This window comes from Pieris rapae, chromosome 19, assembly GCF_905147795.1.
Source record: "Pieris rapae chromosome 19, ilPieRapa1.1, whole genome shotgun sequence".
In the NCBI taxonomy this organism is placed as follows: Eukaryota; Metazoa; Arthropoda; class Insecta; order Lepidoptera; family Pieridae; genus Pieris; species Pieris rapae.
The window spans coordinates 2,184,352-2,211,963 of NC_059527.1; the positions used below are offsets into that span (position 1 = coordinate 2,184,352).

At 31.0% G+C, this 27,612-nt stretch overlaps 1 protein-coding gene across 1 annotated transcript in view; it reads left to right on the forward strand.

Annotated features, from left to right (window-relative positions):
• LOC110993502 overlaps positions 1-27,399 on the forward strand; it is a 50,519-nt gene extending 23,120 nt beyond the window's left edge. Inside the window, exons 2-4 of the mRNA XM_022259789.2 lie at positions 23,588-23,646; positions 25,607-25,807; positions 26,082-27,399. Coding sequence (XP_022115481.1) covers positions 23,588-23,646; positions 25,607-25,807; positions 26,082-26,273 — 452 coding nt within the window. The 3' untranslated portion in view covers positions 26,274-27,399. The remainder of the gene's footprint in view (positions 1-23,587; positions 23,647-25,606; positions 25,808-26,081) is intronic.
• Positions 27,400-27,612: the final 213 nt, after the last annotated feature.

Genomic DNA, 27,612 nt, shown 5'->3' on the forward strand with positions numbered 1-27,612 from the left:
GCATATGATTCTTCGATAAATTTAGTGTTCTCAGGCGAAACCTGTCTGGCTAGAAATTTAATTTGTGTTTTATCACGGGGATTTTTGAAATAAATGATGTAACTTGAATTAAGGGAAATGTCACGTTGTCCTCTTCCTTGATGAAATAAGTTTTGTGTTATATAAAAAACACTTAAATTTCTATGGTGACTTCCTTTTGTAAATATATCAACAACTCTACCGTCAGATTCTCTCATTAAATCATCTATTATTATCAAATGAGGATTTTTACCATCGAACATATGCAAATCAGGCAACCCTTGATGATAATTCACTCCAGGTATATTATATAGTGGCTGCATTTCATCATAACACCATGTTATTTCAGAAAAAGACTCATTACATGCACTACCCCTATGTTTAATGAATTGTGCTACAAAGTTTGATTTTCCACATCCTGTTGGACCTGCTATGATTGCAGCAAAAGGATGAATAAAATGAATCATTTTTTTATACTTCTTTCTTCTTTGGGTATCCAAATAAAACTGAATATTTTTCTTTAAAAGATTTTATTTATACATTAAAGTTACTCTAAAATATAAATAAGGTAATATCTAAATAAAACAATAATATGAAAACATTATCTTACAAAATATTATAAAACACATAAATAAATAATAATGAGTAATGAAATTATCTACAACTAAATTTCATAAACATATTATTAATAATTTAGTTCACATTTTTCTTTTATTTTTTTTACTTGGAATTGCTAACGAGTTTATAATGGCCCAGTGGTATCGTATCTATATTATTTGGTAGAATGTGTCGCTTGGTATCATTAAAAGATAAACATGTTTTATTAATTTCTTGGGTGAAAATTGTATGTTTTAACGATTTAAATCGATACATTTTACAAAATTGAATATTAAATTTATTAAATAAACATGACTTATAATTGTCTAACGTTAATTTTTTGTGACACATTTGTTAACACCCTTCGCCTTAGTAATAATTTTAGAATACAAAGTCTGTATCACAGATGCAACTTTAATAATACGCAGAGCAAAAATTAATCCATCAATACTAATAGCCCATCAAAAGGTTCTTGCCACTACTACAGCTAAATATCCTATAACAAGAGGCGAAGTGAAAGTCCTGACCATACCATCTGGTGTGCAGGGTAAGACACTGGACAATATATTTTTAGGACAGGTTCCTAAGAGATGTATCATTGGTTTTGTTAATAATACCGCCTTCAATGGTAGTTATAATAAAAACCCATTCAACTTTGAAAACTTCGGTATTTGCTCCTTTAGTTTATATATAGACGGTCAACAAATACCATCAAAATCATTACAACCATCATTCCCAAACGATGTATTTGCCAGCGCATACCACACACTGTACTCAGGTACCGGTATACATTTTCTTAACGAAGGTAATGGGATATCGAGGGAGCAATACTCAGATGGATACTGTTTACTAGCCTTTGATTTAACCCCCGACTTATCAGCTAACTCTAATATTCACTGGAATCTCATTCGTCATGGTAGTGTGAGAATGGAAGTAAGATTCGAGAACGCATTGACTGAAACAATTAACTGTGTAGTTTATGCAGAGTTTTCAAACATTATAGAAATAGATAAGAACAGAAATGTATGTGTGGATTATAGTAGTTAAGAAATGACTTTTATGTACTTATGATTAAATTGAGAATAATAAACGGAATGAAATATAATAAATAAAAATATGGTTTCTCATTAATAGTTTCCCTACTTTTCTAAATAAATGCATATAAGATATCACATATATTGGGATGACAATACAACGAGATGTTAGTTGAGGTGGATGATTGATAGGAATTGGAATTGTATTTAGTGCAATATATAAGAGTAGAAGGTCAAACGCGTTGGAATAAAAATGAATACATTAAACCTGCAAATGAGTCTCCATAAAATACATCCCAGCATCCAGTATAGCGTGTACCCCTCGAATCGCCTACCAATGCACGTACACTTACCCACATTTATTATATGCAATCTCGATCCTGACTCACAACCAGGATCTCATTGGGTAGCTATTCATATCAACCACGAAAAAGTTGGAGAATATTTTGATTCATTTGGACGTAAGCCTATTAGAGTAATAGCGGATTTTTTAAGAAGAAATTGTCGGGTATGGAGCTATAATACAGCTAGCATTCAGGACATCTATTCTGCCTTTTGTGGGGAGTATTGTGTAGTATATTTGTACTACAAGTTCTGGGGTTTCAGCTTGGAAGATTACCTCAGAAATTTTTCGTATGACTCGCCAAGAAATGACATGACACTAGTAAAGTTGTATTGTAACATAATGCAAATAAACACATAAAACACGGAAATCATATTTTTAATGTTCAGTAAATCCTTTTCCCATCTGTCCTGGTGCATTTGCAGGTAAATGCGTATGCGTAATGGTAATTTGCTAATTATGGATACGAAACTGACTCGGTGATTAGTAAATGAGGATTTGGACGAGACGTTACATTCTTTTTATGAGGTGATTAGTAAATCGATTAATTTGCAACGTATAGCAAAACCTAACTTCGAAACAGAGAGAAATATCGCTTCGGGAGTGAGTGCTATCGACTCAGCACGGTCTGTTTAGTGGGGAAAGAGACCAAACTTTTTTTTTTTTTTTTTTTTTTTTTTTTAGGCGGGGACTGCCGCTGAGCCAGAAACACACGGGGGGTTAGGTTGACTGAGGCAGCGAGTGAGGCAGTCCCCGGCACGGGGGGTTAGGTTGACTGAGGCAGCGAGTGAGGCAGAACCCGTGAATCCCTACTACTACTGTTTGTCTTCCAGAAAATAAATCAGCCCTACAACCTTTTTAGGTTTGAGCCTCAGAATTCTAAATCTGTTTTATGAGCAATCAAAAGAGCAATCAATTTAATACGTAAGTGGCTATCTTCCTGTGCCTGACACGTCGTAATTTGGGTCTTAGGCAAGCCGCTTTCCTCACGATGTTTTCCTTCACCGTTCGAGCGGATGTTAAATGCGTACAAAGAATGAAAGTCCATTGGTGGCAGATAACCTACGACCTCAGGGATGAGATTCGCACTAGCCACTGGGTTAACACTGCTCTATTGTCTTTGATACAATTAAATATTCTAAAGACACGCATACTACAACCTTCTTAAACGTATATAATATATATAAAATAGATCCAGTTATCGACTTTTTGCCTTGGAAGTGTGATTAAACAATCATTCTTCATAGATGTTGCTTTTGTAACCAAATGTTATATAATATAGCAAAGGTACATATTAGAATTTATTGATGCCTCTATATTCAAATATTTAAATAAAAATTTGATTCAAGTATGAAAGTTCTAATGTTACGCAATGGAATTCATATGCCATGGATAGTACCGTTACCGTAAAAACGTATTCACTGCATACATTTACACCTCTTCCGCGTTTATGCTCTGTAGTCTTTACTCTGTTCTACAATCTCTGGTGTCTTCGGACATAGCTTATTAATTTTATTAATAGCACTCGCACAGATTGTGTAACATGAATTCGGATATTTTGTAACTGTTATAAAAATTCGTTTGATGTAGTCATGTTAAGAAGAAGTTCATAAAGTTTATTTGTACAACAAAATTATCTATTTGCTGATATTTAAATTAATAAATAATTTAAAATAACACTATAAAATTAAAGATATAATTAAATTTTTAATCAAGAATTAAATATCTATCTACATTTTAAAAAACAATAATTCAACGTTAAATTAGCCTTTTACAGTCAGTCACATTGATAACAATCAAATTTATCACTTTTATCTAATCTATGACACAGAATGAAGTTTTCTAATCCACAGATTACATCGTTCAAGAAAAAATTTAAACCTCTTTGTACAAGTTCGTTCTCAAATTTCCTTATAAAAAATAATAATCTAGCAGTAAATACTCCAAAGTTATTGTTACTTGAACGCAACTAAAGAAACCCGTTCTAAAGCATGCCTGTGGGATGAAGTCGTGACTTTCAAGTTATTGCATTTATATTGAACTTGCACTGCGGTCCTGATTATGAAGCTGTGTTTGTGTAAGCTTCATTTGCTTAGTAGGCAGACTTTGCAAAGACTACTATTTTCTGTATTTATTCTATAGTCTCACGCTTGACTGTATCAACTTCTACAATAATTTTAATAGTTACCTGGGAAATTATCAATATGTTATAATTCATTAAGGTTCCGTTGAAAAATCAACCTTCAGTTCAGGCACGATTCGAATAGACAGAATAGACACTACTCATCCTGATCTTAATATAGGCTGATCAATTAAAAAAAAACATTGATACCTAATACGCTTATTTAGTAGTAAGTTCAATTACTTAATTTGTTTTATATTTTTTTTTAATTTTGTGTATCATTTCTCATAATAATTGTCATGTATTTTCGAAAGCATAGCTTGTATACTGTAAATAAAGAATTATATATGATGAGGGAACTTAAATTAATAAAAAAAAGGATGTCCCCATGTGTCACAAGATGAGTAAAAATCAGTCTGAATATATCATGCCTTATTTTTTTATTTTTTTTTTACTAATTTATTAGTATACATTTTAAGTGTGTAAAAACACTAAACAGAGGTATGACTAAATACCGACTTCTATCAGGAGGGGAATACGAATATGAATAAATGAACAAACAGATACAAAAAAATCCTATTTTGCGTATTTCTTACATCTATTGCTAGGTTATGCCTGTATAAAACAAGATAAATTAGAATTTAAGCAACTAGAATCCGTTTTCCTAAACATAAATAATTCCCGTGAGAACTCGTTGTTCGAAATTATTAGATCGTTGATAATGAAAAAAGAACCCAATCTTAATCAAAACCATTTCTTTGAAACGAGGTCACTTACGTACGGCCAGATTGGAAGAGCATTTAATGGGTTAAATTGCTTAATGTCGGGGTCCTGGGATCATGCCTTATCTAATTAGACTACACGTTGCAATTGAGGAAAATACTAGGATGTAGTGGCATAGACATGCTGTGAAATTGGCGATTTAACATTGTCTATGGTTTAATAAAGCTTATTATATCTTGACTCACATTTCTCTCTGGCCCTTCGGAAAAAAACGTGATGATATAAATAAATCAACTAATTAAACTTTCGTTTTGTCAAAGTATCTGTAAAAGTGATAATTGAGCCTTTTGTATAATAAAGTATATTTTTGAGTAACAGGTTGCATACCTATTACTCAAAGAAGTCATGTAACTCCTAAATAAGATTTTTTCCTTCGTCGTCAGAATGTCAAGTTATTGTGACGTTTGAAAACATGGTATTTCTAACAATGTAATTATTTATCATTTTTAAAAGAGTACCGAGAGTTACGCCAGCTTTTTCTCTCGGTCTGCATCCTCTGTCTTCGCTGATGATCCCTCATCTGCGTCTGCAATACAAATTTAATAACGTGGATTAAGTGATACCTATATCTTATATTATACTTTTTTAATTCTTCTCTTATTTATTTCAATATTTATAATTAAATATAAGATAAATAAGGACTTTATCACGAACTTTCAATAACAACTCTAAAATTAAACTTTCCTACCACTGAATAATACAACTAACTTGCAATCTTTCATATTTATAGGATGCCTTTAGGGTTTATATTAGAAAGTGCTAGCTCTAGACAATACTACAAGATGTAAAACTAACTGACTGAGATAGTAGTGGTTTTTTTTACTAAGAGGAATCGAGCGGGAGGCTTACCTCATGCTAAGTGATACCGCCTCCCATGACACTTAATATCAGAGGGCTCACCAGTACGTTGCCGGTCTTTTAAGAATTGGTACGATCTTTTCTGTGGTATATAACAAGAATTTGACGCCCAGAATCATCAAGAGCAAAGCTACTGTCTATACTGAGTTATAAGTTTCCCGTACTTTGCACTTAGACCATCGCACTTATAAATATAACAGCGTGAATCATCCTCATCGTCGGATCGTTTCAAGCTATTTTCATTTAATTATTATGTTAGCTATCTATAGTTTATTAGATAGGCTTATACTTAATTGTGTATTTGTATTTTAAGCCTTCTTTATTTGGCCTAATTGAGGCAAATAACGCAATTACAGCGTCATTTTCACCACCACTGTACCTACGATCAATTGTTATTTGCACATATAGAAATTGTTATTTCTGAGGGAAACATCAAAATGCTTTTAATCACTAGGTAACACCGATCAAAATATTCAAATATTTTTGCGTCGGCTATCAATAAAAATATATTAACAAAACGATTAATACATATATAACAATTAGTTAGGTATTTATCAGTAATACCTGAAACATATATCGATATCTAGTAATATTACTAATATTAGATAAAGCGTCTGATAATTGCTTGACTATTCAATTGTACCTGATTTCTTATATATGAAATTAAAGTTATCCCTTCAAACATATACAGCTATATCCATAAATCTTTCCAACACAACACTGATTCATTAGGCCATATTCTATGCGTGAAAAGAGAAAATATTTCAAATGTTAATGTAAAAATAATTACTAACCAGTTCTGAATGCACAGAAACGAGTGTGCATTCAATGTTTTTATGGCCCACGCAGTTTCGAGAGATTCATTTTATTTTAATCTGTGGACAATGTTATATTCTGTATAAGTGTATAAATGATTTTGTCGTATGAAGTGACTCATAAATAATAATTCTTAAAGTTTGTTATAATCTGTGTTTATATGTAATTATGAGCACAGACTAGCATTAAAATTTAATCTTTTTTAAATATTTTTCGGCGAAAAAGGAAAGATAGTGTTTGCATAGGGATATAAAAGTACGTAACTTTAATGTGAATAAGGAATATAAAGGTAAATTCAGGTCCTTAATATCAATCTTACACATTGTAATGAATTGTTGTATAAATAAACACATTTTATTTATGCAATTAAAAACTAATTTGATAAAATCTTCAAACAAACTTCAATGCTTAAACGTTTTATGTACGTTTTTGTGGCTACAGAGTTGAACTTTAATTATTGAGTACGAAAACTATATAATTTTATATGAAGCAATCATTTCAATAAATAAACAAATGCACCTGCAATTCATTATATTATTTTACTTCGTGTTAATAAAACTATATAAAGCTGGACGCGTTACCACGTTTCATTTTCGCTTTTTATTTCATGGGAGAGGGGTGCAGGGGGATGTTTTTGAGTTTTCGTTCAAGGTCGAACAGATTATATATCTTGCAAGTTTCTGAAGATCCGAGAAAAGATCACAGAGACTAAGTGGGATCGAAATATTACAGCGGTATTTGGTCTAAAACTGGTCGCAATTTAATAGGGTTTCAAGATTTAGTAAAAACCAAATAAAAACAAGGTACTTGTCTAAAATCGCCGTGTGTGCATTTATGCAATTCTGCATCTTCTATGAGCCTGACAGAACGTACCCGAAACTGGTCTCCCTGTCTCCATCTCCAACTTTCATACCACAAAAAGGTCGACGACCCAACCAAAAGTTACTCCTATATAAGCTATCGCTCCGTAAATATGTACGTAATAAAAGTAATTCATAGTTTGATAAATGAACCAAACGCGTTTTATTTAATTTGCAGTTATGTAAAAACTGATTTAATGCATCACTTGCAGCAAAAAATGCATGAAATTTATCGCATGTGGGTAGTCGTTAATTTTAAACGCAACGCATTGACTCATTGCATCTGAAAGTTAAATATGTATACTGCTTTCGTTAATAAAAGCCTGGAATACCGTGGTGGTCGTGTGATTCATTTTTGTGACCTCGAAATTTACTGTTAAAGCAATTTTTCAATTTGCTTAGATAAGCATCTCTTTGTTAGTTTTATTTATATTAAGTAAATACTTAAAATAATTATTTTCCTTTTTTATAGTAACTATCATTAAAGATTATTGGTTAGGGACAAAGCAGCTCATAGAACCCCATTTTCATATGCAATAAAATTCAAATAAATAAACGTCAAGAATTAGGCGTACAATTTTGGAGGAACCCTCCACATTTCTATTAAATCTATTTTCAAAATCTATAAATTAAGTAATGATTGTGAAATGATGAAGACTGATGATGTCCTATTGACCTCTTTAATATGTTATATATGTTTTTAACTGACCTCGTTTTGTGATGGATATAGAATATACAGTTATGTTTTATGTGATGATAATATGTTATAATTATTAAGAATACCTATTTCTGGCTGCTGGTTAGTTGATACGACGAATTGCTAACCACAGTAAACACACCAATTCACAGAAATAACTCTTAAAATAATTATTTAATTTCACAATAACAAAATCCAATCCAATTTTAACCGAGTGTATTGCTCCTGTCATAAAAATTTATTTATACGACTGTGGCTGAATTATTGAATTAATATACGATGAAATAGAAAATCATCGTTTTATTATCGAATTAATGTAATTCCCAAGTTTCTTTTTACATAATAATTTGCGGTCAGGTCTATCAACCGTACTGCCTTGTTTCGTGGGAGAAAAATGAAGTTAGCTAATGCAATAGACAAGTTATACTTATAAGATTTTGCAACGACACTTCAATATTTGAAAATCATACAACTTTCAATTGTTTTTTACGTGACAATGTCTTATAATTCTATGGAGCCGGCTGCTCGCACGATAAAACATGACTCATGCAGCGTTACCTCGCGGCGCGGCGTTACCTCGCGGCGTCGTTACCTTTGATGCGTTCCATTTAATATCCATGCAACATATGTAACAAACAAATAAAATTAAAATTTTCTTTTGAAAAATGCAACCATTCCATCCATTTACTATTTTCTTATGACGTTGTCACGTTCAACTATCGTCAGTAAACCGACTTTACAGACAACCGATTTTTTGTACTCATCTCAAAGTGCATCATACAGAGATGACATTGGTTGTCATATAGGTCGTATTAATATATATAAAAAGAGGCAAATTTTATTCATGCCCCAATTATATAAACAGAGAAATATTAGCAGACGAACGCGCAACATTTTTAATTATCTTGCGAAATTTTAATGAATTCGATTTTCAGTTTATAATTGTTTTTTTTTTTATTACAATTATTTCCGGCCATATGTGTTATTGCTCATGGATCCGTATCAGTATTAACTCGGTGTTTATTTCGGTGCTAACTTGTGTTTTCTTTGTACGTTTGACTCATTACTCATTACCCTAAGCAACTGCTCCATTTTGGATGACAAAACAATAACTGTTTGGCGCCGTTACCATAATTTCAATCTTGTCTGGGGAAGGGACGATTTAAGATTTAGAACATATTAATACTAGTTTAAGGGTTTTGTAATATTTTACCTATAAACATGCATTAAAAAATATAAGAATAAATATATACTTTTCTTTATTAAATTCCTTAAATTTAATTGATCTTTTAAAAGAAACTTAATTTTTTTCATCGGAACGCAATTTTTAAGAAAAAATTTGATCAACATTTTAATAAAATCTATAATGCTTATAATTTTAAAAACAACATATGTACACGAGTTAAAAAGTAGAAAAATATGACGTTTGTATTAGAACATAGAAATCACAAGCAACAAAAAAGCAAGGAACTTAATTGAATTAATATACGATGAAATATAAAATCATCGTTTTATTATCGAATTTATGTAATTCCCAAGTTTCTTTTTACATAATAATTTGCGGTCAGGTCTATCAACCGTACTGCCTTGTTTTGAGTAATCTTTTTCATAGTCTGTAATTCAAAAACGAAATTAAGAGCATAATTAACAAAATTACAGTAAATTGGAAGATTATTATGAAATATATAAATATTATTATTTATAAACAATCTTGATTATTATTTCCATTGGCAAAGTTTAAGTTAAATCCTATCAAAATATTTATGTAAGGAGTAATATTCGTATACACTTTCCTAAAACGAATTGCGTCACACGTGCGGTATTGCATACAATTATTTAATTAACAATTCGTTACACGAATGTTATTCATGTGTATTGATAACACAATGCCGTAATAGTGAATGATTGATGGTCATCAAGACAAAATAATGCATGAGAAACTCGGTATGTCATCGCACCCAAATGAGTTTCTTTGTTATTAAAGTAAAACCGTTTCAAAGTTTTTTAGATCGATACGTATTACGCACTTAAGGTATTGATAAGATTTTAAGATAAATGCTATAATTTTCTGTAAATTGTTAGTAACCAAAGCGCTATTACGAATTGAAAATTAAAATTTTTGGTAAAAAATATGGTATATTCATTATCTTCATAGGAAAAGTTAAGTTATAATTGTTGTCAATACTTGTGATCAACTCTTAGAAGACATCACTTAAAGGGATATGGAAATCTGACGCAAGCGAGAGTCTTTTTCTTCTTTTTTTATTTTATAATAGTGTAACTCAGGGCAAGGTATTTCCCCGGGCTGTAAAAAGAATCTAGAATTTTCATTCACAGACAGAACAAGATTAAGAAGACAACAGACGAAGGATTTTTTTATTCATAAGAACACTTCCTTTCTTCTCATTTTCTTTTCTTACATAATTAAAAGACTAAGGGTTTTGACACATGTCGAGAAATAGACCTCACAAACCGAATTTAATTTATTCTCATTTAATATACAACAGTAACAAGTAAAATCATTAAACATTATGAAGAAAGCTAAATAATACTTTACAAACTCATTTATGGATTCGAAATTGCGATTTCACATTTTCCGGAAATTCATTAATCATTCGTATAACCGGTTCCATTAAATACAAGAAAACATTAATGAAAGGCTCGTGATTTTATCATTTAACAAAATTATCAGTTATAATTCATTGATTCGTCACGTCGAAGGCAAATCACTAGTTTTCTTACTAAATAAAATTATATACTCATTTGTGTTACGCGTCTCGAGATGATCGGTAATATTTACAATATTGAGTGGCGCAATTGCTTGCAGGACCCTTCTTTCATTCTTGTTTGCATCTGAGATGCTAATGGTGTAAATTTTTAATTTATAGCACATGAAATTTTTTAAAGATCTACAATATCGTTGTTATTATCGCCACCTTTGTGTGGTTAGCCCCATTCTCGAACAAGCACCAATGCTGGCGCGGTCGCCGAGCGAAAAATAATATACGGCTGTAATATATCTCTTTCTTCCAACTTTAATTTGGTTCCTTTTAAGTAGAACTTTTGGGTCGTGATTTAAAAGATTTAAGTTGACACGTTGGTAGTACCAGTGACTTCAGAGCTGGTACTTTCCTCGTTCAACGGATAAGTATCGCAAAAGATTGAGGAAATGATGCCAGCGCCTCCACTACTGAAGGGGCCAAACTTTTTAAATTTGGTTTAATTTTATAATTTTTTTATTATTATCATTATTGCCATGTAGGTTAAGAACATTGTAGTGGAAGATAAAAGTCTGAATGTTAACCTGTGTTACATATATTTAAATTTATTCTACGATTACAACCGGTAGGTTTTCGTTACTATTGGTGACTAATTCAAAAACGAAATCAGAATCTCAAGTTCTTTGTCAGGACAATTTTCAATAAAATTCGTTTAAAAGAGTTTAGAAGACAAAGTTTGGTCCCATAATAGAAGCTAATCTAGCATACAGATTTATTTACGAACACCCCATATAACCTTAAGTATAAATTCATATTGATTACTCACAGATACTTAAAGTATATTATACGTAATACATACTTTTGTTATGAATCTTATAATAACATTGTCAGGACAATGAAAAGATTAACTTTATTACACTGATTTATGAAGTCCCTTATATATTATGCTATAAAAAGATAATTGCAAAACTTCAATCGTGTGAAAGTAAGTTATATAAGGCATTGGTTCGAGAGAAAAAAGTTGACACTGACTCACTAATTGCCCCTGGTCAAGCCTAAAAAGTAACCTTTGCAAAATTAACGGTTTTTTGGAAGTTACAAATGGCAATTGCATTATGAAAAATTTATTTTACCTAGCTGTTCCTTGCTAGCGTTTAGCTTATAATTGCATTACCAATTTTCTATGCAAAATTATACGCTCGTACGGCGATGGAAAATATTGTGAGGAGACCAGCTTTACCTAAAAATCGGCATCGATAAAGAACTCTAAGCGCTGCAAAAATTAGACGGTTATTTTATTGTGCAGTAATATATCTAAGATTGATTGATGTTTTGTCCTATTGTTACGAAAAGTTTTGTAATCCAAAGACTAATCAATGAACCCAAAATAAGTTTGAATTCTGTTGAATCTTGTCAAACCAAGACGACCTTTAGCTTTATAATATAGACAAAAGTCTAAATAAACATTTAATGCAATCTTTCTTTGGAAGATGTGTATTGGAAGCTACTTATATGCCCCGTCGTACCTCTCTGGGACAAGTAGAAAACTGGGGCGGCCTGAGGTGGAAAATTATAAACAGCTCAAACATAAGAGTCTTTTTCCCTGCTTCAATTTTGTTCCCTTGGCAGTAGAGACTCTTGGGCCCTGGGGTTCAAATACACAAGCGCTAATTAAAGAAGTTGCCGCCTGGTAGATAGTACCGGTACAGCAAGGAAATGCTGCCAGCGTTATGATACACTGCCACAGGGACCAAACTTTTTTTTTTATTATTACTGTGTAGGTTAAGAAAATTGTAAATACTGTATATATATATATATTATGAAATATTTATCTAATTGTACCCATTTATTAGCTTTAGAAAAAATCAAATATTGTTAACAGCTTTGTACTATGAAAGTAATAATAATTTCTAAATCAAACTGTCATTTTTACTATGAAAAATACGGAATATTTTTAACTCTATCTATAGTTATGTCAGTTAACACATTGATGACGAATATAAATCCTTTTTGAGAAACGAAACATGTGTCCGCGCATTATTTGTTGGTGCATTCGTTTTTCCTTAAAAAACGCAGTAAATATAGACATCGATCGATAGTTTTATGAATCATGGCTGACACATATTTCTTACTTCCGTATTTCGTTTCTTTGAAGATAATAGGAATGCTTATGACCGGAAATGTTCTGTATTATAAAGAACGTACCTTGAAAGTAGTTAAGGAAATATTAATATTATTAAATAGAACAATACATGTTTGTATGAAGAAAATGAACAGCGCTGCGTGGTGGTACATGGAACTAAACGGGCATCAATATAATTCAAAACAATTCGATTTTTAAAATTGAAACAGGATAAAACAATTACTAACGGAAATGGTATTATTATTAGCCGCTCAGTCATAAAAACAGTCTAATTGTACTCATAATAGTTTCGACTCTCTCCGTTGAATTGTGTTTATGCTGTGTTGAAAAGAGATGAGTACTTTAGTAAAAGCGCCTATTTAGACGGATTATTTTTATATCAATAGTTCTTTTATATTAAAAACTAGCAGTCCCCGGGAACTTCGGTTCGGTTTAGTATGATATTTTTACTTATCTTTTTAGTAGCTACACACTGTTTGCTTTTCCGAAATAAAAACTAAAACTAAATAACACCATTTTTTTAAATTTTATTTATATTAAGGAAACCCCCTTACTGAAAATACAGATGAACATTTATAGTTATGCGATATGTTTGTAAGATTGGTTGTCTCACCCTTTAGAATCCCTTTGAAACAAGATATATATTGATAACAGAGGGAAAACGGGCAGAAAGCACACCTGATGTTAAACGATACCACCGCCCATGGACACTAAATGCCAGAGGGTTTGAAAGTACTTCAATGGCTCATATTAGCCACCATCAAAGTACCATATAAAACTGACATCGTACTCGGTAACTTCCAACTGTTTGCCTCCTATTACTTAAATAAACTTGCATAACGCATGACTACCATTGTATATAAATCCATCAAATATGGTTGCACTCAGAGATGAAACGAGAATGTACTCAAAAAAGTAGGTCGACCACGGCATCCATGAAAAGAAAAGGCATTAGCCGGATTGCTAATAGGCTTGTTTTACACAATGTTTAACTCAGAGTGAATGTTGCCAAGCCATAAACAATTATGCTAATAATGAGGTTTTATGTACGGGGAAAAATAGTTGTCAACTTGTCAAACGTCAGTTGTGTCGCGCCATTTTTAATGTTAGATATAAATGCGATTATCAGTGCAGTCTTGGCCTAGTGGCTTCAGCGTGCGAATATCATCCATGAGGTCGAACGTTCGACCCCGGCTGTACACCAATGGTTTTTCTAATTGCGCATCATGAAGAAACCGGCTCAGATACTATCAACATATGTTCACAGAGTCATTTTACAGTAACTTTTTTTGTTGAAAAGGAAATATGCATCCCAAATCAAGGGAAAACCTTTGAAAAACTCTTTAAAATCCAAAAATAATGAAATAATTCCTTTAAAAGTCGTTTTTTCTTTGTTAAAAAGAAAAGTGAATAAAGATATTTATATAGATATTTCCCTCGACGGAATAATTATTCCTTAATATATTAATAGTAAAATAAAATGGTTCCCGAAAAAGAAAAATGTCACATGCTTGTAATGCGATAATCGTTGATAATATTATTCTTGTGATAATGACGAACGTGTGTGACATGATATCTTATCACAAGGTTTTGATAAAAGCGCAGTCGGTAACTAATAATGCTGAATTTTCACAATTCTATCAGCATTTTATATTTGCCACATTTAATGCTATTTGCTGACAAACTTTTTTACTCCTGATGTAGCAAGAACGTAATATTTAAAGTATTTTTTATATTAAAAGCAAATTAAGTATATTTACTAACTCAAATATAGCGTATTTATAATGTTCCTAAGCTACCCGTGATAAAATTCGTTTAATTTTAGTTTATCATAATTTAGTATAAATTCTTAATAGGCCAGCAACGCACTCGCGAGCCCGTTGGCATTAAGAGTGTCCATTATGAGCCTCCTGCTCGTTTTCCCCCTGTTCTATAAAAAAATATATTTAACAAATCATCAATTAACGCCTACTTATTAAAATTTTGGAAATAAAAAGAATTCTATTTAAAATAATTATTATATTAATAATACAAACATATCAATTGTTCTTTTTTCAAATATTTGCCTAGATGAGGAATTTAAACATAAGTAAACTTGTTACAATTTTTAATTAAACTGAAATACAATGAGCAGTTTAAATTTTAAAAATCAAAAGCGATCTAGTTTGTGAAATTGTTTAATGTAGCAATTTCATGATTGCAGATTCTCCATTTTTATAATTCTCTATTACTTTTGTCTATAGAATTGAGGTTTGTCTATTAAATCAAATATATTTTATTAAAAACAAAAATATGCAGTATTTACAATATTCATAACTTACAGATTAATAATTATAATAATAAATAGAAAATATTATTTAATGTATAAATCTTAAAATATCGTACCTATAGATATATCATATTGATTTCATATGAAACTATATATAAAATGAAATTTATTGAAAACTCATCAATAAATAACCAGTTAAATGACAACACTTGTGTTTATTTGGAAAGTAATGAACCAGGTGATGATGACAGGTGCGATACAACAATGTGTGTCGGAAACAGTTAACTTTAACGACACACAAAGATGCTCATATGAGGTTATTGAGATTTGATATTTTGTATTTGGGATCGTCGATTTTTAAGAGGAAAAATCGTAAAAACCGAAAATATTAGGCGATGCACTGTCGTATTATTTTCTTTATCACTAACAGTATTAAATTATATTTGCCGATATTTGAAATATATACCTATAAAACATCTTATGGCGACTCTATGACTCTATTCAACGCGATTTTAACTACACTTTCGTCATTGTCTGTCAAATTGTTTGCGCTGAAATGAAAAAGTCAGATCATTGCCTTTTTTAAATTAACTGTTTTGCAATGGCTTGGTTATGTACCTCGTAGTAACCACAATTCTAATTTTGGCGGTAGTAACATATTGGTAAATAATTTGTACATTTGGTCGACGTTGTAGACAACTAGGTATGGTATATATTTGTATTATACGCACACACTACACTTAAGGCCTAACACATATTTTAAATTAGATTTAACATTAAGACACATTTACGTAAACTAAAAAAAAAAATTCAATTCTGTCACAACCATATATTGTTATGAATGAAGTTCAGTTTTGTTTATACAATAAACTCATCTTTTTATAAACTGTCTCTAATGATAAATAAATAATATTATTGCAGTACATCTTTGTATATTTTAATTTGGTTATATCCTATCCATTATATAGCAGATCTTAGGTTTTCTCATCAACATTTGGTAAATACTCAAAATGTCTAAGGCTTTATACAAAGCCGATGCTTATTGTAGCTTTCTTTGGAGCTTCGTTTGTGCTTTTGCTGAGTAATCTTTACCTGTAATCATGCTTTGGTGTTAGGATCTTGGGAAGAGTATTGTTGCAACCTGTGTAGGATAGATGTACCTATATAATATATTAGAGATTGTAGTATGTGTTTCGTCTATGCAAAAATATACGTGACGAAACATTGATTAAATGCAAAGTAATACAGTTAATAGGTACTTTTATGACTAATATGATTACAGTACTTTACCTAATATAATTTTTGGTTTAAAGTATTTTGTATAAAAAATATTAATTTTCTAAAGCATATTATGTACTGAGAGCAGTGTTGGCGTAGTCATTAGCGATTCTCATCCCTGAGGTCGTAGATTCAATCCCCGGCTTTGCACTAATAGACTCTCTTTCTACGTGCGCATTTAATATTCGCTCAAACGGTGAAAACATAGGGAGTAAACAAACTTGCCTTAGACATCAAAAGTCGAGAAGTCAGGCACAAGAGTTGTGATTGACAGATAATCATGAAACAAATACAGAAATCTGAGGACCAAACCTAAAATTATTGTTGTAGAAGGCGCTCTTGTATTAACTTTAAACAGAAAAGTTCCCTTTAAGAAAATATAATATTTTCTTAAAGGTGGATGTTTTTAAATGGTTGGTAATTATGTATCTATAAGTAATGTAGACTAAAAACTAGCAAACCGCAATTTCGGATGTATAGGTATTTTCTTTAAGTGGGCGTATTAATACTGAAATATTTTAACATTTCTTGACTCACATCTGTCATCGTGTCAACAAGACATTTGATAAACCGAATTTTACGATTATGTTGTTTGACCTCAGCCTTTCTCTATTTAAAGATAAACTAATCAGGACACAGCCCTTTGAATGGCTATGAAACAACGGTAAGAATAGGAATTTAGGCCACGCGATGAAAAGAAAACTGCAAAGACTCTAAGTAAAAGAAAATATCTAGGATCTTTTACGCGCCATTCATTTCAACCTATTCTATTGAGTTATTACTAAAGTGTATTTATATAATAGTGAACATTATCATAACTGAAAGAAGATCCTTAATGAAAAAGACGTAGAGATATGTCTGCCTCATGTCCCAAAGAAAGGTGGATTGAAGATATAAAAGCGTTAGCACCAGAAAGAAGGCCATGGATAGAGATATTTGGAAAAAAGAGGCTTTTAGCCGTGAAGGGGTTCCGATGAACAAATCTTCTATAAAACGGGCTGGAAGCTCATATGATTTTAAGTGATACCGCCGCCCATGGACCCAATGCCAGAGGGCTTTCTAAGAATTGGTACGCTCTTTTCTTATACGACCCTAAGTTGAATTGGTTCGGAAATACTTCAGTCGGCAGCTGGTTCCACATAACTGCCTTGCTCAGTTGTGGAAAGATCGAACGTGGAGGTGACACAGCTGGAACTGTATATTTAAGATTTGTTAATAAACGGGCGTTATTATTATTGTACCATTTGAGATAACGATTAATTAATTTATTTGAATAAATGTACTTCGATTTTCTTAAGTCAAAACAAAAACCTTGTTATTCACCTCAATTTGTGTCTATATCTATATGAGTTTATTACACTAATTTTGACAACTTTATATTAATATTCATCAAAAATGCATGATACCCTAAAACAAATTTGTCATAATTTAATTTATGAGCACCACAGATGCAGAGATGCATTAAACATGAATTTAAACCGTAAGGAAAGAAGACGACCTTATGTAATACCAGGATAACAGTCAAGATAAGAGATGTAATTAAACGTCACCTAGGAAGAGAATGAAGCCGGTCATTGACCTCGATACGTATCATTATTTGATTGTGAATTCTATTTAAGTTGACCCGAAGGCCATCACACAATGAACTACGTACATTGATTTATAGGTTAAGAAACGCTTGCCGCAGTCAAGAATGCATATAAAAGAAAACTATTAAAAAATCTCAGGTATTTGTGTGATTTATTTAAATGTACATTACATTATGCATTTTATTTATTTACGAAAAAATTATAACTCGCATTTAGTTTGTTTTAATGATAATTTATTGGTCTTTATTGAATCGTTCATTGACCTAAATTGCGCTTCTTTATCTTGAAGGATCTTTTGCACTTTGATGCACAAAGCACTCGTATAGAAGAAGTAAAAAAATACGTACTGACTTATATGCTATGTGCTAACTTTTTATTCGTGAATGCAAACATCATAGATCATAATTTCTTTTTAATTTGTCTTTGACTCCATCACATAATTTATAAATAGAGTAAAACATCGGCATAAAGTTACAATTATTGCCATATATATAAAAAAACGAGGAAAACATCTTTATATCTCAAAATGTAATCTTTTAAATATTATTACGTCGTTTGTATATTTTGGGAGAAATGACATTGTATTGTCCTTTTATCGGAGATAACATTATCAGGGGGATTACTACCACAGACAGTACATAAACTAGTCGATTAATGCTCAACTTTCTATATACTACGATATACCTATGCATTACTCATGTATGTGGTATTTTTAATATAGAGTATAAACAGCTTAGGCACAACTTAGACACACACATACAAGCTATCCATGATGCGTCGGAATGGTGTATGTGCATACCTTTGCATGAAATTGACAGTTCAACTGTGCCAATATCCTATTTTAAGATTTTAACCTACATCAGTTATTAAAATAATAAAAAAGCTATTTGATGTTTTAAACATGGACATGTATATTTTTAAATTATTTGAAAGTTTATTTATGTACTTTATTTGGTTTAATTGATTATCAAATAAGAGCGAAGAGATTGCATTCTATTCGTCTCCAAAATGGATTGTCTTCGTAGGAGATCGATCGACTGTCACGGTCTGATCTTAGATTGTTTTCAATCTGAGTTTTTGGATTAATTATTGGGTTCGGGCGTAAGACTGTTCACTGTGCTGCAATAGACATGATCCGGCATCGCCATTAACCTATTTCAATCAGAGATTCCGTTAAAACGTAAACAAATGTCGCTTCACAATAACTGTTTGTGAACATTTCAGCAACAATATGTGTATGTCGATATGGGTTATGTGGAGATGAGGTATTGTGTAAATGTGCGCGTTATTAAAACCTGGATGGAAAGCTTTACTTCTCTGGTATATGTAAAAATGGCGGTGTACAATTTGAAGTTTATTAAATGTTTATTGTTAAGTAATTTAAAATTACCCATGACTCATTCATTATTTTATTTAAATTAAAAAAAAACATCAAAATGATGTTTATAAATACTAAATTTTAATTGTCTTATATCCTTCGATAAGACATTATTTAGCATTTATAAAGACCATTTCGATTTTAATATCAATTATATTAATAGAACACAAGAAAAGAGAGCGTTCCCCATATTAGAGACTGTAAGTAGTGGTATTGCACACTTCCTAATGCTAAATATTATTTTTAGTAAATTAGGTTAGTCTTAAATTTTTAATTGGTTTTAAGCTAATTTTAATGTTCCATGTGAAGAAATAATGTACATATTTAAAAAATATAGACTAGTAAAATCAATATTCTAATCAGAAATAATGTCGATTAAATCGCGAATAAAAAATCATCGAATGTACAAAATACCAAGGTTTCAGTCCGAATTTTTTCCCCTATTTTATGTATTTTTTAGAAAATATCGATCTATCCCGTGATACGTTGTCTTATACACAAAAAATATTTTAAATGACTCAAGCAAGACTGATATATATTAAAATTAAAAAATCAGAACAATTCGAATTAAGATGTGGACTTGTGATAAAATGTTGACCGTTATTTCTGGTTAATCAAAACATCTTATTAAATTCAACTCAAATTGGTTGACCTATTTATTGATTTACCGTTACTTTATAAAGAAAGATAATTTTATTGTTCTTACGGTCGTAAAAAACCTTTTTATAGTTTTATTTTAATGCACATAATACAAAAATGTAATAGATCCCATTATTTTATGGACATTAAAACCATGTACTTACTACTAAATTACAACCATACCGCCTTGACTTGTTTTTTTTTTCAGTCAAGTAAATTCCAGTGTCTATGATTTTTTGCCGCCAAGTTTAACATGAATATTAAAAAAGTATTCGAACTTTTTATTTACAGCCAGTATTTCTGCATCCATCTAGGCCTCCACAAAGGTTACATACAAAGAGGTTTCTCGCAGCTTTCATTTCCCTTAAAATAGGTCAAATGTCATCAGGAATTAGGTTTTTGTAAATGTGACTATGGCGCCAACCAGTCGATTGGCGATAATAAAATGCCAATAGGTGTACATGGAGGCTTTGTTTGTAGGTTACGTCTTTGTTAAGATGCAAGTAATTATTTTTGTTGGTATTTCCGCATGTTTAAAATGTTTATTTGCATAAAAGGTAATAAAAATGTCACATTTTTCATCTTGACTTGTATATAAATGCTTAAAGAAGGATTTATTTTGTTAATATGTGTTTATTCCTTGGTCATATATAGATGAGAAATCATAATATATGTCGCGAAGACGAACTAACTTTCTCTATTTTAATGCTTTATGTTCACGTTTGAGTATATTTTATACAGTTTTTTGAAGTTATACTTCTTATCGCGCGTTAAGGAAAAATGATGAGAGTAAATTTTTACGGTCACACCGTCACAAAAATCCGACACCCTCTGAAGTTAGCTATAATCAATATTTGAGTTTTTTTAGCTATATTTCTTTTTGCGCGTTAGGAAAAAATGATGAAAGCAAATTTTTACGATCACAGTCACACCGTCACAAAAAACCAACACACTGAAGCAGGCGATAGTCAACATTTTAGGGTTTTTTTATTTTTCGTATCGTTTTTGTTACTTAGATAAGATAAAATTTTTGAAAAGATTTTTACTTGATTTTTATTTTTACTTGACTTTTTTTCCCAAATAAATATAACCTTTAACGCGTGTACATAAGTACATACACATTTTTTTCTGTAATTGGTTCAACTGTTTTTTTTATTCTTTATTGCAATGCACTTAGCAAAAATAAATAAAAAATTGTATTGTACGATTTCACTCGCACAAAAACAAAATACAGGATGTTCGCATAATGCACTACCGAGTGCGTCCGGTCATTCGATACTCTACCCTACTACTGTTATATGAACTGAATATGCATTGATATCTTTACCTTACAGAGCCTTCCAATTACGCGTTAAGTAATCATTTTATGTGTCAATTGTCACTTTCTATAATTTTTGAATGTTTTTCTATGTTTTTAAGAATCCCAGTTTAAATAGCTTTATATATTTACTTCGATATAATCACGTTACATACAATTTATATGAAAGTTAAATGTCAATTTAAGACCTTTTTAAGGTGCATATTATGCTGTAATTTGTAAAAAAAAGCATGATAAGAACTTTGTACCTCTTGATTTCCTTTGATTAATAAGAAAGCACATACTTTAGTCAGTTTTAAAACTCAAACTATAAATATATTTTTTTAACTATTGTGACAATATTTAAATATTCAAAGTTTAATTTTTATACTTTATTAAATATTTATAGTTTATTACGTAATTATTTTCCGAATTGCCAACAAATAGTAATCAAAATGCAACTGCACTTTATTGATCAACATTTATCATTTCGTAAAAGTTAGCGGCGATTTATCACTGAGATGAAACTTGTTAACATTATGAAGATACGCACCAAGAATCAGGTCGAGGTGTATCACGGTATCAGATGGTCCACAGATCTGTATTCAGTTGGTCCTTGGAAATGTACTTAAATTTCGTTATAATAATGTTTGTCCATGGACACTTGCGCGTGGATTTATCAGTGTTGTATTCACAGTCTGTGCTTCATCTGTGGTCAAATGGCTTTATTTGATGTCGTCATCAACGTCAATTTAGTTGTAACAAAATACGTAAATTTATATCACGCATTTATCGCAATAATGTATATATCAATATATCTTTAATTATTATTTATTATATAATTATACCAACATAATACAATCTAGTTTGAAGTTACCTATCTACTCTTGCTCCAAAAATTTCACATTATTATATCCTACCTACCGTTACATCAAACCGTAAACGTTACATCAAATATACACAGTAAAAATATATCAAAGCGCCGAAAGGAGAGTTTAACCCTTTTCTTTTAAAGTCTCGAAAAAGAATATCCGGACTCTACTTAATAATGTCGCCGTTACAAATCAACATTGTTATGTTGAGACCTGTTTGTTATTACCTAGTCTTGATACTTATCAGCTTCACTATAAAAGAGTTTTTGTAAATTATAATTTAAATTACATAGGCGCAATACATAACAACAAGTGAAAATACAATTGAGGAACATTTAATTTGGTATTCCCACCGATAGCTGTCTTATGTCAATTTGACGGATGAAATCGTGATGAATTGTTTGTGTCAAAATATAAAGTGTTTAAGTATTTTCTCTTTTTTATCATTTATAGGTGGAATAGTGTAATAATTTATACTTTACAGCGGCTTGAATAATTATTTTTCAAATTTAAATCAATTCATATATCCCATAAAAAGAAATTAATACATTGTTCCGAGAAATTATTCGTGCAGAACTTAGAATTATACAAGCGTGAACATAGCTGTATTGAATATTTCGATTGCTTATTAAGATGCCGTGATGGACGGTAATTACTAATTAATTAACGGTAAACATCAGACCTCTTTTTATTGTACTTAGCGATGCTGCGTACGTGCTCAATTTAACACTTAATTCAAATAAAAATCGTTTGAAATAACAAATGAATGTCATGGGAATTGGACATGTTTCAGCATAGATTTAAATAAGAATATTGATTAGTTAATTCATATACATATCTTGCATTGTATTGAACTATTGCTGATTCAGCTAATCATAATATATATTTTTTTAAATATGTTTATTTTACAATAAATTTGATTAATTGCATGAATTGTTTGTGAACGCACAGTTGAAATTTGAGCTGAAATTCCTGAAAATGTGCGTCAGTTTATCAATATCTTTTGGCACTCATTTAGGTGCAACTATTTTGGCAAACAATTACGGTATCTCTCTCATATCACTTTTTTATCAATATAATTTTTTTTATAAATAATAGTGTTTATTTCTAACAACCACGTTTTACAATATATCTTAGTATGTTTAATATAAGTAATGGATTTTTGACTGAATAATTGCGAACGTTTGTTACGCTTTCATGCCTTTTTTAATCGGCTATTTCAAATTTTGTTTTGTAAATATTCCTACTATTTATATATTTATTTTTTGTTTCAGTTGTGGTGGACGTGGACGACCGACCTGTCTGCGTAGAAATCTGTGATACAGCTGGTCAGGTAAATATTGTTTTACTTTTTCGATCTGGTAACACTGAATTTTCCCGCTAATCTATAACAATTCGATTTAATTTTTTTTAATTCGATTTGATTTTGATTTTGTTGCATAAAATGCTATTATTTATAGAATTATATCAAAACTTTTTTATTAGGCCTATCTCATAATAAGGAATAATTCACTATCAGACAACGAAAAAAGTCTATCAATCAAATCTATTCCTAAAATTGCACAACCTTCACCTTGTTCGTACTTGTTCATATATCACCTGGCCCAGGTGTTACTTCAGTAAGCACGTGCATTTGTGTTGCCAGTTTTTTCTACAATTTATAACGCACATGCCGTAATTCCCACAGTTTCTCTACCTGCGATTTCAATGGCGACTGAGTTCAATACCTTTGTGAGAAATTCATTCTTAATCTCTTTTTGTAGAAATCTTTACGATCTCAGTTTGAGCATGTTTTTTAAATTGTATAAAATGTTACAACGCATACCCAGAATTGATTACAATTTAATAATAAGCTAATAGATGGAGCCACAGTCTTTGTCACGGCTAAAGTCTATGTAACATTTCTAACGTTTATTTTGCTTCAAATATACAAGCGACTCATTCTGACATTGTACTAATTCTTATTAGTTGTGGTAACTAGTTAGCGTGTTTCTTTGATGTCTTTATGTTCTTTCTGCACAATTTATTGTACAGTGAAGGAAAACATGGCGAGCAAACGCGAATATCTTAAGACTTAGAATTCGTTGTTTTTGAATATGCCTAGAAGACTATAGTCAAGGCAGATTTTTGGATATAGTCAAACTATAGTCATTGCATGTTTTTGAATATAGTCAATACTTTTATAGTCAAACTATAGTCAATGCAGGTTTTTGAACATAGTCAATGCTTTTATAGTCAAACCATAGCAAATCCTGGTTTTTGGCTATTGTCAAAAAAGCTGACACCATATATTGCAATTAAGTGGATGTATGTCCACTGGTAGGAAATCATGTTATATAGATTCGATATAAACACACCGTTTGCTCGTAAATTTAACAAATAGCACTGTAAATGGGCTCTCAAATATCAATTATGCTGTTAAAGCCGCTATTAACGTTGAAGAACGGATAAGTATAATTGTGGGGAATAATTTCACTGATTTTGCGGGAATTGTAGGGAACTGTAATGAAGTGTATACGAATAACAAGAATCTAATCGAAATTTAATAATATTGATAAATGTATAGAACATTTTTGAATGCTGATTATTAAAAAAAGGAATAATTAAATTTACTTCCCAAATCAAGGTCGAGATTAACTGGCAAATATCTCCGCATTAAAATAATTAAAATAATAATTATTTTTCATATTGTTTAATAGCCCTAACAGTTGTTTCACAAATTCAAATACAATCAAAATTCATGCATAATCATCATGGTAATATAAACATTGGGATAAATCTTACAAGTTGTCGGTTGATTGATCACTACAATTTTCAAAATGAGTTTTAATTTCCGACATGGCAACACCTCTTGACGTTTCACTAATACATTGTGAAATCATTTGATCGATTTATTTATCACGATCAGAAAAGGTAATGTCGATTGCCGCTATTGCATACTTTCTCTTTATTGTGAATACGAATCGACTAAAGAACAATCGTTTTATCGATTCCTCTTGTGTAACTTTATGTTCTTATTTAAAAATAAAGGTTCCTTCATGGACTAAGGTAGTTTTTGAGGTATTTAGCTACAAAAACTATATAACTTGCCAGTATACACATACTTATTTTTGTATTATTGAGTAACATAATTTAAATTTTTGTAGGCTCCTATCAATTCTTTTTAAATACCGGGCTGACTGTTAATAAATTACTGATCCACAGATGAAAGTAAAAACCTTTTAATGCCAAATATCAGATGAGATATATGTATATGTATCCTAAAGCTATTTTAATTTTACTTTTATTTTCAGGATTCAATGTCAGAACTACGCGAGCTCTGCTATCCTGGGACAGACGTGTTAATGCTCTGCTTCTCTGTGGTCCGACCAGAGACATTCCGGTCCGTGGCTAACAGGTGGACGCGGGCGATCTCTAATGTCAACGCACCCTTAATTCTAGTCGGCACTCAGAGCGATTTAGCGCTCGATGGACGGGTTATACACGCATTAAAAGTTAGTACATATATTTTGAAATTACTAAGCAGTCATTTACGAATAAGAATATTATCATAGTAAATTGGAGCTTATAAACTATGGATTCAAAAAATAAGTGGGTCTTTAAGAAAATAGTAATCATCATGTCAATTATTATTGGCAAATTTACGTAACTGCTTTGGGCTTAAGCATAGACTACTAACTTGCAGTTGACCACTTCCCTCCATATTTTATTCGTGTCAATATTGTTAGATATATGTAACTAGATGGTAATTTATTATTCTATTTTCAGGCCCGAGGCGAACACGCAGTAACCGAACTGGAAGCCAAGGCATTAGCCGCCAAAATAAACGCCGTTTACGTAGAAACATCAGCGAAAACGCGGAAACAGTTGAAAGATGCCTTCGACGCCGCCATCTTGGCTGGGTTGCCAGTAGTGCAGCCGAAACGACCGTTCTGGAAAAAACTGCTTTGTTTAAATTAGAATTAAATTGAAAAATTCGTAAAATGTTAACACAATTATAAAAACCATTTCTTTGAGATGATTGTTTAAATTGTTTTTAATCTGTGAAATTTAAAATAAGTGGTCGATTAGATACTTATTGTATGTCACAAATTTCAGTAAATCAATGTGTGTTTGAAATATAATGTATCACTAATTTTCTATACTTAGCATAAACAAAGTACTTTAAGTTGTGATAATGTGTATATATCTGATATTACGTTGAAAACATTAAACATAGACTGCTCTTACGAATTTCCCAAAGTTTAGGGTAAATGTGTAAAAAATATACCTAAGTGCCTTATGAAATATTAAGACAATGTTTTAATAGAACTTCCATTTATGTACCTAGATAGTATTTTATGTTTTAATTGTTATAGCGACTGATCTAGAAATTAGCTATAGAAAGCTTGATAAAATAAAAGTTGTTCTTTTTTTAAAGTTTCAAACAATGTAGGGTATACCTATTATTCACACAGATTGGGGCAATTTTATACATCTATATAATTTCAATTGAATACCAATTGCCCCCGACAGCTCAACAATTTTCTGTTTAAAAGTCACAGATTATGTTTTCGTTTTTTTTAGTTATATGATTAGCGTATATGATTATAGAATATAAAATCTATATAATGGTTGCTGCATGAACTGCGCATTTGTCAATATAAAAAGTTACACTACGTTACATTGTATCGATAATAATACAAAACAACCGAAGACAAGTTATTTTGACGTTTTAGAAACTTTGTCGTTAAATCGAGTGAAATTACATGGAATTTACACTGTGCTTACACTGTTTCTATATTACCGCAGTTAACGACTTGTAGAGAAAAGAACGACAGAGTAACATTTATTGTATTATAACTATTATCTAATGGATACCTATACATTCTACAATTTCAATAAAATATCTGAATGAATCACGTAGAAATTATAAATTTGGCACAGTTAATAGCTGCTATTTAACGTCTTAACTTGAATATTAATACAATTATGCAATAAAATTTTAATGTATTTCTTACAATTTAAGTTGTATATAATGAACTGTGTTTGTAAATGTTGTTTTGATATTCAACATGAACTGATAATTATATTTTATTACGACTGATTAATGGTTTTTATTTACTACACAAAGTGCACCTGTCTATACTTAGCTAGAGTTAGTAGCATGACGCCCGCAGGTTAAGTATTCATTAGACTGACAGATACTCCGGTCAATTTAGACATCCAAGGTTACAAAAATTCGCACTTGGCTGAATATTGGTAGGATTGCTCAATACACTATTATAAAGGAAATGTGAAAAGTCCTCATCGATCCGGC